We start from the raw sequence: 14,649 nt of genomic DNA on the forward strand, positions 1-14,649 counted from the left end.
AAAGTGAGAAAGAAAAGGAGACAGCGACAGACTAAAGAAAAAGTGAAGAAAAGGGGGTGGAGATTGGCCGGGAGCAGTCTCACCCCCCCTCCCCTAATTTTTTATTTTTTTTTGTCTTAACCTCATCGTTCCACTTTGTAATATTTACTTTTACTTTTATTTTTATACATATATATATAAATATATATATATGTATATAAGAAAAATTGTGCACAGTTATTGGAAATGGCGATCCTGTTGGTTGAAGTTAAGGTTTTCATTGCAGTGACTAATAGTGCTTCTCAGTTTTGCCCTTTTCAGTGGGATCTGCCCTCAGCTGCTAAACACACACAAGCCCTCCTCTGTAGCTGCGGCTGACGTCAACCGTCACTTAGCAACAGCCTTTTGGTGTAAAAGCAGCAGTGCTGACACCGTTTTCAAAAGAGGCGCACAGAGAGAAAGACAGAAAGAAATTCAGAGAGAAAGAGAAACAGAGATAGAAGAGAATGAAACGAGGGCGAGAGAAGTAGAAGGGAGAAAAGTGAGTGAAAATTTGGGGTAGGTTTTGCTGCATAACGTTTCACTGAAAAAACTGCATAAAAATGCAAAAGAAAAAAAAAAAGATTGTGAGAATTATTTAGTGCAACAAAAAGCTGAAATCACCCTTGTCTGACCATCCCTTTAAATGATCACATACAGCTTTAAGAGCGTTGAAGGAAAAGATGATGTTATATCAATAAAGTCGTCTGGAGGGTATTAACAGTCAGTAAAACTACGGTGGGTACTCATTTAAATACAACTTAAATTTACTACACCTCTATTTTCCCACATGTTTAAATTCCCAGAGCAACAAGTTGGAGTTGCATGGGCGCACAACTATACCGGCCCTCAATCAAACCTAACCATGCTCTCTCTCCCTTTTCTCTCACCGGACTGAACAAACAGTCAATACATGCAAGGTTCAACAACCTCATCCTGAACTTAAAGCTCAGCCACCTGAAATGTTTGCATTGTTGGGAACCTTGTGGTGTGATCAGAATCTTTTTTTTTTCCCTTTCTTTCTTTCTTTTATGACAAACTGTGTAGAAAATAATCCCACACTTAAAAAAAAAAAAGTGTGATTGTGTTGTAACAGCTTGGGGAACATTTTGTCATTACTTATCTTATCTAACCATTTATTATTTGCCTTTTTTTTAATGTAGTTGAAACATTAAAACAATCAAACGAACAGACAGAGGTCGGGACATCACATCAAGTTCTCATTAGAAAAGAATAAAGGGAAAAAAAAGGAACGAGCTGCACAGCTCTTTATAGGCAGCTCCAAACACAGCATCAAAAAAGCCATTAACTACGTACTCAAATATAGTAATTTATGGACTACTTCATAAACAAAATGTTAAAGGAAGACACAAAATAAAAGCGTCTGAAAACTTTGCGAGCCCTCTTTTGATGGTGTCTCTTCAGACACCAGAGTCATTAGGCTAAGCTCTGGTAGACCTATCATGAAAACTAAAGAGCTGCAAGCTAATTGCTGGTGATCATGACGCAAACCGTTTCCAGGGTAACACGAGTTTTGGAGTACCCGCTCCAGCATTTCCTCATCTGTTTGCACTCACACCAGCAGGCTGACAATGCAGTCGCTGCATCCTGTTTCACTCTGCAGTCAGCCAAACACACACAGTACCTCGCTCAGCTTAACCCTTTCTACCGGTCCTGCTGCTGCTGCCGATGAAAAATTCAAAGCAGCTATGCAAACTAGTTCTGACGTTAAAGAAAAAAAAAAAAAGCAGGATGAGAATGTACGCACAGAAGCTGTCACAGCAGTCTATCTGGATCCAATGACGACGGGCCACATTTTAATCAGTACAATCCCCAAAGTAGTACAATGGGCATTTCCAGTATGGATTAGAAACACCTGAAAAAGCTCAAACACACACATAGGCAACGTTCAAAAATGTAGATTCAGCTCTCGATTTGGCATTCAGAAAATGTTTACCTTATATCAAAGCTACCTGTGGCACCGATGAGGAGTTGCCTAGCAATGAATTAGGACATCTTAGTCCTGTTACACAAGCTCCTAAACACGGACGTTAACTTCACACATCACTCTCCTTTCGAACGACAGATAAGCTTCAGCTGCAATTCATCATACTGAATTATATTTTTGATAATCAGCTTAAAGTCACATTAACAACACTTTTGCTAAAGACAGCCGTTTTAATTCAGAATCCAAAAATCATAAATTATAAATTAAGATTAGTCCAACTGAATCAATACCTGCATTATAAATGAAACTGCAGATGCCACATGAGACTTACTTTCACATGGACGCAGCATTGATAATGAAGATTAACGTTTACGTAAAACAAACACACACACACACACACACACACACACACACACATAACCTTTAACAGCAGATAACAGTCACTTAATGGCCTTTATTTTAAGGCAATGCACTTTTTCTCTGTCAGCACAGCCCTTAAAAGCGACAGTCTATTCCAACTAAACTTACATATACATACATATATACACACACACACACACACACACACACACACACACACACACACATTTAAATATATATATGTAAAATTAAATTGTCTTGAGCTCAAAAGGTTATCTTAGTTAGTCTTAACTCTTTTTTTTTAAATATATATATATATATATATATATATAATATATATATAGATATATATATATATATATATATATATATAGATAATAATAGATATATATATATATAATGCAAAATTAGATTGTGGTGTTCAGAGGTACAGAGCACCACAGCATTCACACTAAGGTTTAATTTAATTATTCTTTATACATTTAATCATATAAGATGGACTTATTTGTTTTTATATCAGACTGAAAAAGATGCCGTGACCAGAATGTGGAGGATTTGCTGTATACTGGAAAATAAACCTAAATGCTTAGTTCAGCACACACTGCACACACACACACACACACACAACTTGTCTTGAATTTAACACACGTTCAGACAGTGGTTTAGTTTTGATAACAGTGAATCAAAGACAAAGGAACAAGCAGACAGTTTCACTAAATGCATGGAGGCTTTCATCTCCACAGACAATTCAGATAAAGAGGCTGAGGATGCAAACAGTATAGATAGCACATAAAGGTACAATTTAATTTAGCCATGATTTTATCTTATTAGACCACTGGCAAAAATAAATAACCACATTATTATATCTTTACATTTAGGCTGGATCTGATTAGACGGACTGATCCTACAACACATATACGCTTCTTTTAATAAACCACAAATGTTCTATTATATTACTTTCTCCCTTTACTGCTATAATACTAATGAGGTTCAATACACGGATAGTGTAAGCCTTAAATGCTGTATATGCTCAACAAAAAAAAAACATTAAATTACAACATAAGAAATTGTACCATTTTAAAAACAAACAAAAAAAAGCCTATAACCTTCTGTAGTACAATTCGACGTGGCAACTTTCTCCACCTAAAGACTCTTTCTATTCCACATCGTCTGAAGACGGACAATTTCTCCCTTTTACATCACTGCTGGAGGCAGACACTACATTCTACAGGGCGATTAATAAGACTTGGCGTCCCCCCCCCACCCCCTTCTTTGCAATCACCCTGTGGTACGTCATTGGGTTGTGACGTCAATGTTATATCATTCCACATGGCTTTACAGCAAGCGAACGTGACAGCTGAGAGCTGCTCTGCGTTTTCACTGCTCTCCCTTCCAACCTTTCTCTCTGCAGCCTGCCTCTCTGTTCTTGTCTGAATGGGGGGTTAGTTAAGTGTATTATTTACCCCTGCCTGCCCCCGTGGAGTGGTAACCACACAAAAAGAGGGCCTTCTCCCTGAATTCAACATTTCCCTGCCAGCACTGCCTCTAAGGTTTTACTCATGAAGTAGAGCTTTTAGATTTCTGCCATGAAAGCCCAAATACAATAATCCTACTTAAAAAATATATTATCTCTACTTTATTCTCTTCATCTCAAAAAACACTATGTGGCTTTCAGAGACACATGCTGACATGATTTTATTTAGAATTCAGTATTTTTATTTAACAGGTTGCCATTCAGGTTGGATGATAAAATCATTGTTCTGAAAAATTTGAAATAAAGTCTAACAATCCACACAGATATGAGCAGACAGTTTGTTTATATATTTCTCTCTTGCAGACAGTGTTAACCTAATTATGGGTCTCAATTTGTGACCCTTCTGACTATTGGACAGTCTCAAAGTGCACAAGCAATTTCGCAATAAAATTAGCAAATACAGTTTTACAGGGCTCCTTCGCCATGTCACAATTACACAATTCACGGACCTATTTAGGTATCCTATTGAGGAAGAATTTAACACAATAGAGCGACACGGTTAATGCAATAAATCTAGGATTCAGTGAGCCTGACCCCCGGCACTTGCAGTCAATCCATAAAGCTTTGGTTGTGCAAGAGGTTTTTGAGTTGCTGTGGCAAAACACACAACTGACACTTGGAATTATCAGAGCAAAGATTAACACTGACTAAAACTGGAACGGGCTAAATGAGACACTGCGTGAAAAAAAAACAAAGGTGGTGCTTATAGTGTTCGACTGGATTTTCAGTTTTCATATGAAAATGTGGTCATTTTGCACCTTTAAAAAGAGACACAGCCCTTTGTCCTGTTTCATCATTTCTAAATGAGCAGCCTGCACTGTTTCAATACAGTGTTTAATAGAGATGACTCTAAGATGGCAGAAACCATGAGAGGTTTTCCTTCCAACTCAGACAAATTTAAAGATAAAAAGATCTGTATACTAACACCAAATTGAACTAAGACCTAAACTAGAACAACTAGAACTAAGACCTAAAATAAAGCAATCTTTTCACTCATAATGTGACCATAATGACATCTTTTTTGTTTGTAAAATATTATTTTATGCTCCATTTTTACAGTTAAAATGATCTTACAAGCTCAAACAGAATAAAATCAATAAAAGTTAGGAGTAGTAAGCATTCTCACGATGTAAGTATACCTACATCACCATGAACCTAAAAATGAGAGACTGACATGTGTCATGAAGACTGTATACAGACTTGTATCTGGTGCAACGTGTGCCATCAGACAGCTGAATCTGAATTAGGAGGTCTAAGTCTGTGATGTGATCAATTACGCGGGCAGCCTGTCGGTATCTGTTGTAACATGTAGCGCTCATTTGTAAACTCAGCCTTTCAAAATTAAACTCTTGAAACACTTGCGGTCTGTGGCAAAATACAGGTACTACTAATACAGAATGGTAGCTTGCTGAAACAACCTGTCTGTGGTAGCTTAGATCAGGAAAATGTGATTGACATGGTACAGTAGATCCAAATATGTGCTAGTATGTTAGTTGCATTGCACGTCCGTTTCCTATCAAACTGCACGGGTTTTCTGTCATTTAAGAAAGAAGTTTAGTTTCAAACAGAACAATTTGTTTTGTCTATTTATCTTAAGACTTAACATTTGCTTTGTGTATTAAAACACTATAGGATAGGTGTTCTCTTCTAAACAAACCTTTGTGTTTACGTTTGGCGTTTCCCACTTAAATATTTGAATGATCTTTTTTTACCCTTTGGAAATATGTGTAATGTTGATTTTTGGAATGTTTTGACATTTCTCACATTTCTTTCACCTAATCTTTTGGCACATCGCTCATTTTTCGGACACATTACCACCTGAAATTATGTTGGATTGTGTGAATACGGGGATGCCTCTTTTAACTTTTATTTTAAAGGGACCAGTGTGTAGATTTTGATGGCATCTAGCAGGGAAGTTTGAAGATTGCAAATCCCTCACCTCATCCTCAAAACACTGGCTCTAGGTAAAACCTTTAGTACATTTATTACAAACCACTATAATTTCTACTTCTGCTAGTTTCTACTACTGCAAACTTGGAAGGGGATGGTGAAACAAGGGCTGTTCAGTTAGTTGCAATCTGCAACCTCAACCTATAGATGGCACTATATCCTACATGCTATACCCTTAAGAACTGTTAATTACTTTCTGGGGCCAGATGGATAAACATTGTGCACGTACAGAAACCACATGTACGCCTTTTTACAAGACATACATGTGAACGTGTGTACACGCATGTGCTTACACATATTTTAAACCAGGCGTACACACTATTTCAAGAAATAGTGGGGCGAAATGATGAGGTGGATGTGAAATACAATGTTAGAGACATTGTTTAGACTCATTTCAATGACCAGAATATTATTTTGACAGGGCTGCAGAGATCTGTGAAATGTCACCCAGAGGCACATTTATAGATTTTAAATCTGAAAAACTAAATTTTTATTCACATTGGAGGCATTGTTTTCCAGATGATGATCTTTTCATGTGATCCTGAACTGAAAGCACTTAGTAAAGTATTTTTTTATATGAACTGAGCTCTATAAATGAAATGTTACACATAGTTTTTTGCATCTGACCCCTGGTGTTGTAACACCAAATAATATCTTTAGGTGGCTCAGTGTCCTGTCAGCAATCACGTTTGGTGGGTGAAGAAATAGATGCAATAAAACATCGAGGAATTATGAATACCTGTGTATCACTAAAGTTCTTATGTATACTGTTGCAGCTCTACAATTCCCTAGTGTACATGACAAATAACAAGCCTAACAAACAAAATATTTTACATTCTGATCACACCAACCCTGGATACGTACAACTCTTGTCGGTTCGTCTAACACAGTGCGTTTAGTATTAATATTCATGATGGTGACGATTTGCAAAAGGCCTGCATCAACATTAATGGGGTGTTCGTGAAAAACACAGATGGCTGAAACAGAAATATAAAATATGCGAGAAGAATTCTCATTTTTATTTTAAAAGTGTCATCGGGCATTGCCAGAGCCATTATTTTGTGTAGTAGGACACCATAGAGTGCATTATCACGAATAAAGCATGGTCATTTACATCATTATCATTTTTTGCTTGGAGTTAGGTCCTTATCACTAGTGACAGTTATTCTGCATTCACATGGAGGCAGACATTAGACGGCAGACGGAGAACACCTTCTGGTTGGCACGAGAAAAACAAACAAACAAACAAACAGTCTAACGGATGACAGAACACCAAAATAACATATATGATGATTTGTTGCAATGGTAATTTGTTGTTTACAATAAATAGAATAAAAAAAGTTATATATTTTTTGTCTATCATGTCATTAAATAATTATTCCTTGTCTAGGTCTCCATGTTTTGTGCTTGTGTGAGCGAGCTACGTAACATCTGGGTGTAAATTCTGTTGTGGAGGACAATATAGACAATAAAGTCTATAAAGCAATATCTACCGTTAACGTCAATGGTATTCTCTGCTGGCCTCACCTAATTTTACCCTCCTGCTCTCATCCACTAAAATAATATTCAGTTTGCAGACTGCTTAAATCCATGTGAAGGCATCATTATCTGTTAAGTTACACAGCGTCGCGCAAAAGTACTGTTGCTGTAGTATAATATATAATCCACACAAATTCAGGATGTTGGTTAAAGTGTCCTCAAGACCTTTGTTTGGGGTGTTGTTTTAACAAAAACCTGAGAGTTAATAAAAACTAGGATTTCTCGGATGTGGATGAGGAGGATTTCAATCTGTTTGTCTTAATGTCTGGTTTATTTTGTTTCAAGTCTTAAATTCAGAGATTGGTATCCCGACTGTGATCCTAAAACATGTCAAAGCTCTATCTCTATAATTCTAACAGCCATTTCCACCATGATGATGACAGCAGAGAGGCGGGCTGACTGTTTTGTGTGTAAAATGTGTGAAGATGAAGAACACGTGTGACATCAGCAGTGAACCCTGAATGACTCCTTTCGTTGTCTTCCTTTGTGCCTCTTTTTGCCTGCCTCTGACGCAGATACTGTCAGGTTTTTTTGGTTGTTTTTTTGAACGTATAAAAATCATTCATTAATATTCAGAGTTATACCACAAAAGCTGACTATATTTCCTGAATAATAAACCCAGAGAGGGTAAAGCCTAAAACATTTCCAAAATCTTGATTAAAAAGAAAATGTTTTTTTAAGATATAATGACATCTGCGACAGCTCTTCCCTACATTATGACTACACGGCTACTGTACACCATCATACTATCCCTGCAAGTAAGCTCTATCCCAGCATGCAATGGGCACAGCACCCCAAACAGGTTGCCAGTAAGCTGCATCATAGGGATGACACCTACAGACACACTCACCCCAACATTCACAAGTAACAAGCAATTCAGACTTCACATGACGGACATTTCCTAGAGATTAATGTCGTTTATCTCCTTTAGTCACTCAGAAAAACGTGACATTGACATAAATGTTTACTGGCAAGAGACTTTCCAAATATGTTTTAAGGACAGTGTGACGATAACATATGTCTGCCACTTTAGCTACCTTTAGTTCAATCTACATTACGATGGATGTCACATGTTCAGCTGATAACTGCACAGAGCTTTTCTTGTTTCTTTTTACACATTGTCCAAATTTTTGTTGTTTACATTTTTACACAGCATAAAAATCTGTTTGGGGGTGTAGAGCAGGCAAATAACTGAATCAGACAGTTAATGTAGCATTGAAACCAATTCAAAATTACATGGTTTGTCAAACTTAAAAACAAAAACAATGTCCGGTTTCAACTTTCCAAATTAAAATAATAAGGTGTAGTACTATCAGTGGACCATGTGCTGTTTCAACCTACCTACAGAAAGAGTGGAAAACTAACTGTGGCACATAAAAGGGTTCAGTTTCAGTTTTACATGAGACAGTAGTAGATTTCAGGTCTCTGGAGGTGTACACTTTAGTTTTAAATAACTTATTTAACAGATCTCTTATTAGGAATTAGGAACAAATATATAATGTTTCCTTATTTTTTTTTTTTATATAAAGCATCTTTTTTTGCAAATAATGTTGGACCAACATATTTCAAGATGAGTCTGGGGTTTCAAAAACACCTCATGTTAGGTTCTTATCTTTCTCTTCTAGGTGAAAAAGTTGACCCTATCAAAAACCTTAATTAAAAGAGATGTTTTATTACTAATTGTCAGAAACACATAAAGTGCATTCTGGGATTTAGTGTCCCTGTATTTCAGAGGAATGTGTAGTCATCTGTGCTCATATTCATACATGGACCACTATGATCCAACCTGTTTTTGTTTTTTTATTGTAGTTTTCATGCACTGTTTAAGGCCTAACTCAACGTGACTGTTAATCTGCTAATAGCCTAAAACACAATGAAGTGCAAAACAACTGCTGGAAATTGCACAACTGACACAAACTGGATATACACTTTTAGTTCTCTTATCAGTTCTAACAAAGCTTGAAGGACCCAAAAACAATGTGTGTGACCTGATGGCTTGGCATCCACTAAAGAGCTGTGTGTGTGTGTGTTTTGTGTTTAAATACACTGTTTAAAAATAATACTGACAATAATGTTGCCAATTGTCTGCATTGTCTACACACAAATTAAGACAACCGCTTGCGTCAGCTTTTTTTTCCCTTTTCTTTTTTTTATTTTATCCACAACATGTTGTATGCAACGTGATAGTCTTGATTTTGAATGGATATCACTCGATATAGGTGGATTGGTTTACAGAACTAAAGCAAAGTGGAAAGGAGCATCACTTTGCAGGGGACCTGTTAGCTAATGTATGTAAACAGACTGGTTTTATACGGCTTGTAGAGGATTGTGTATACAAGCAAACAAACGCAAACACACACACACACCAAATGTGGACTGTGGACACTGAATAATCCCTGCGCTTGCTCACCATCATTTTGTTTTGTTGACAGCTACAGTCAGATGGGACTGTAGGCCACATCACTGGCTCTGCTGCTGTCGATTGGGTTGTTTTTTGTTTTTTTTCCTGGCAGCAGGATGTCAGATATACACTCGCATTTCATTGATTATCTGGCTTTAAATGAATATATTTTCCAACATAATGTAGATAAACTGACAAAACACTGATGGCAGGAAGTGTTGTGGGGAAAATACACAACAGCATGCTGAATGTTGATATTTGATTAGAAGTATTTATAGGCTCTAAAGGATCTTTTTAATTGGATGAAATGCTGCCATTTAAGCACATTCAGACAAAGGCACTGCTTGATGTTTAGAACACATGCAGGCCTGCATAATAACACTGGAAAAATAATGTTAGCTGTCTATAATAATCTTTCTTTTTAACAGAAGTGCAAAAGTTATTTGCTTGTTGTATATTTAAATGGTTTTGACCTGTGAGGGGAATGTTTTTGTGCAGTTTGATTTGCCTCTCTGATGCACATGTGTAGCTGTGGATGATCAGTGGGCCTACTTCTGAACTATAACAACAGACGTGGACCTGCAGAGAGGAGGAGGAGGAGGAGGAGGAGGAGGGAGACCTACCTGTTCTCTGGATATACAGGGTAACGAAGGTCTGCGAGGCATTTTACAACTGCCATAATAGCTGGTCGACGTTTCCCCCAGTGAAACGCAACTGGACCTTCTCCTAGGTCTGATCACAGGGACCTTTTCCTCCGCGGTGGAAATCCCACTCGGTGCTTCCCTCGACGGGTAGTATCGGTCAAAGCAGAGCCCCAACAGGGAGCCAGAAACCCCCGCAAAGCAGGCGAAGAGCGGTCTGAGTAGTGCGGGCAGACCGCTCAAACTTGTGAAAGAAACAAGCCACACAACGCTGGCAAAAACCAGTATAAGAACACTGTGTTTGAGTTTCAGAGTGGGGATCAGTGTGAGCAGACCCACACATCCCAACACGAATAACAACCTGCCCACCATTTGCATCTGGTGTTGGTCCTCTCCCCATTGCAAAAACCGCAAAACCAAAAAATCCCCGAGGTAACACGATGCTGGCAGTGACACGAGCCAACATTTGCTGCTCTCCTTTTTTTTCCTCCTCAGGTAAAACGTTAGAAAGAAAAAAGCACATCCTATGCTGAATAAAGGACTGACGGACTGGGAGAAGCCCGACAAAAAAGTCCGCAAATCCCAAAGCGAGTCACTTTGCAAGCTCCTAGAAATGAGAAAAGAAAGCGCGAAGATTACGAACGCGCCGACGTACAGGGCAGAGACCTTTAACAATTTTGAATTAAGAATGTCTTCGTTGCAAAACCTGCACACGTTCAACAAAAACCCCCTCTGATGGTCCTGCTTGAGAGGGGTGACGCAGCTCTTCACATAGCCGTTCCTGAAGCCCTCTGAGCTGTTTACACTTCCAGCTCCGTCGTGGTGCCTTATTTTACTGTGCAAAACCTCTCCTTCCTCCCGTGCAGCCATGGCTCGACTGTGGCTCCTCGTTATCCACGCCAAAAAAAAAATAAAAAATGTATATATATATAAATATATATATATATATATCCCCCCACTTCTCTTCTGATATTCACGCCGTGTTAACGCTCAACTACATGACAGCGAATGCACTCCATGGTCACTCAAACGTGCTCCAGCACTTGGACTAAAGAAAGAAGGTGAGATGTTGTTTTTACAGAAATGGGACTCTCAGTCGCCGCCTAGAGGACACAACACAACACGGGGCTTTGTAAATGTGGAGCGCTGAACCAATCCTGAGCTGCACCCTTAATATAATATAATATAATAAATATAATATAAAATAATATAATATAATAATAATATAATATAATATAATATAATATAATATAATATCATCGATATACTCTGAGGCTGCTTTTAAAGAGCAAACCTTTGTCAAAGTTCATATTTAATATAGGAAATATCACTATAACATATATTTCTAATACTTTTTTACCCTCCAATCGTGTTTGTTTACTTCTTTTAGATGCATTCCTTATGTTCCTTATTCATTTCAAATATGTTGTTGTTGTTTTTTTTTCCATCAGTGCAACCTTTAAATATCAATTTGTCTCAAAATGCAGATAATGAATAGCTCAGTTTGTCTGTTACATACTCCTTCTCGTGACTCATATATTTAAATGAGCTTGAGCCACAGTCTAATTAACTGTGTAATTAAAGTAATCTTTTACCATCTCCAAATTAATTGCTCTCTCGGTCAAAGTGTCGCCGCTGCGCGTCGCTGCCTGCATCGTGTCGCTCCGGGATCGATTGGTTTAGCCTGTCGTGGGGGGTTTGCTTTAAAGTGAGCGGACGATTGTCGATTGAGCTGATCGGAGCACTGTAACAGGGTCCAGCTGCTGGGTGGTGGTGGTGGTGGTGGTGGGATGTTTACTACACCTTCAGTGAGATAATGCACAGTCCAAGCCATTGTTCAGGACTGGAGGGAAAAGTCACACCAGGTAGCTGGCTAGTTAAATAAATAAAGGCTTTGGCTGGCTTGTTGATATTCAAACATTAGGAGAACTAAGATAAGTGTTTCTATAAGAGCTGCAATCTTCAGCAAGCACTACACTACAGCTTCCCTTTATTCACATCACGTCCTGCTGTTTTTATGTCGTCCAGTCCACGCAAAACAAACCTTTATTTTGACACGATTTGATCACTTTACTATAACACACTGATATTAATTTTAACAATGACTGCAACATCATTCATTTTTTTCCATTCCAGAGCTATTTGCACTGTGCATGCCACTTCACAGGAAACCCTTAAATACATCAGAACTAATGTATCGGTCAGTAATGTATAGTCAGTCTGCTTGATTTGTTTGGATGCATAAAGAGAAAGAACTCCCGTCTTCCAAGAACATGACAAACCCTGCATCCGCCCTGCAGACACAAACACACAAAGCACAGAACTCGCTTACTAATGGCCTGGTAATCTATGAAGCCTGAGAAAATGTAAAGTTTGTTTACTTTGGTTATCTGAGGTCATGCAAGACATTTCACACCATGAATGATGGAAGGCCTGCTTTTGCATTCATGAAAAGCCAGCTTGGATGTAATGTACAATTCTATGAAAACATGCCACTAAATGTGTCATCCACTGTCATCCAGTGAATAAAGCGGTGTCACCCGACGTGTCCCATTCAATGTGAACTGCTGGTGTTTTGACATTGGTATCTAAATTTAATAGACCTTTTATTATGTTTTAATATGTTTGTTGTTGTTTTGTTTTGTTTTTTTCATCAGCAAGGTTAACAGTGCTAATATTTAACACAAAACAATGTTAAATATGTACAAGTTCAATAACCAGTTTGACAGCAATGTTACGGTTCAGAAACCTTCACTTGGTCTGAAGTCAAAGTTTGTTTAGTTTAGTTTCCTCACAGTGCTGTGGCAACTTTTTCGCAGAACCGGATCTTTTCTTTTTCTTTTTTATCAGTTATATGAGAGTCCCATAATAATCAATAGTTTTAATAGCCATTGTTTCTGGCTGACAAGGCTCTGTGATATGAACAAGTACTTTGCCCTTGACTTGAACTATAAACCCTCCTTATCATTTGTATGCCTTGTAGATACGTCCCTAGAAGTGGGTGTTAATCAGAGAAGGAGTGACTGTAGTTTATTCTGCTGTTTGTAATCATACATACAACTGACTGTGTTAAGTTGGTTTGTGAAAATAAACAAAACATAAATCATTTTCAATACTAATGAGTATTGTTTGTTTGTGCTATAGAACTTGGTCCTAAAAAACTATTACACTATTTGGTGATACATCCTTTTATTATGATGAACGTTGTCAGTATAGCTTGGGACAATACCTGTTACTGAGATTTATTATTTGTTGATTGTTGTATCACTTGTTGGGAGCATTAACAGAATAATCCAGATATATTTATATGTTTTGTTCAGGGGCCTGTGACATTGATTGTTGCACTGCTGTATATTTCAAGAGTTATTATGGGATGATAATGACTGAATGAAAGATTTTAACATTAGTTCATGGTTCATTCAAGTTTCCATGTACCTGCTGCATCACTAAGATTCCACTGGAGGGTGCTGCATTACCATTAAAATGTGTACTATGTTGTTTGAAGCACTAAAAGTCATTTAATTTGTATATTGTATATTGTATGTATTGTATATTGTATTGTATGTATATTTAAAGGGGTTTGTTTGTGTTTGTGATGCAAGTCTGAAGAAGACTGTCAGAAAGGCCTGCGGAACCAATAAACTTTGAAGGGAAAGTTGTACTGTAGAAAATGTTGGACACTGCACAAAACTTCAACTGCTTAAATAAAACCGATACTGACTTGATTAAGTCCAAAATAGTATTTTCCAACTGTGCAATGTTTTTGAACATATTGGTTTTATTTCTTAAAACATTTACAACAAATAGGCTACACAACAGATGCAGTATTGACTATTAATTATTCATGATAAATCATCATTAATTATTTAGGTTTATCTGAAAGGGCAATGACGACATACGTGATATTTAGTGATTAGAATTATTTAGCTTTATTGTGAAAAAAAATAAAACAAAACATCAGTTTGGCACAAAGGTTTTTAAATTATTTAGTGTCTTACATTAACCTAATTTACCTGACAATATAAAGAGCTGCAGTTCCATTAGTACATTTAAAACCAAATTAAAAAGTCTGCTAAAGGACACTCAGCTCTGTAGCCACTGACATTGTGGATATATGTTATGTGCTATTGTGTGTAACTTTGTCTTTTGTATTATGTGCCCTGTGTGTTTTTTGTTTTTTTTTTGCTTTGTACTGTTTGTTATTGTGCTGTAATATGTTTTAATTGTGTCTGCCGAAAGGACTGCAGATCAACAGTAG

General features: G+C 37.4%; 1 protein-coding gene across 1 annotated transcript in view; it reads right to left on the reverse strand.

The window, feature by feature from the left end:
* Nucleotides 1-11,447, reverse strand: part of pde3b (phosphodiesterase 3B) — a 50,603-nt gene extending 39,156 nt beyond the window's left edge. The window contains exon 1 of the mRNA XM_010731063.3: nt 10,374-11,447. Within this exon, the coding sequence (XP_010729365.2) occupies nt 10,374-11,261 (888 nt within the window). The 5' untranslated portion in view covers nt 11,262-11,447. The remainder of the gene's footprint in view (nt 1-10,373) is intronic.
* Between the last annotated feature and the right edge of the window lie 3,202 nt (nt 11,448-14,649).

The sequence above is a fragment of the Larimichthys crocea genome, chromosome VIII (genome assembly GCF_000972845.2).
Source record: "Larimichthys crocea isolate SSNF chromosome VIII, L_crocea_2.0, whole genome shotgun sequence".
Taxonomy (NCBI): domain Eukaryota; kingdom Metazoa; phylum Chordata; class Actinopteri; family Sciaenidae; genus Larimichthys; species Larimichthys crocea.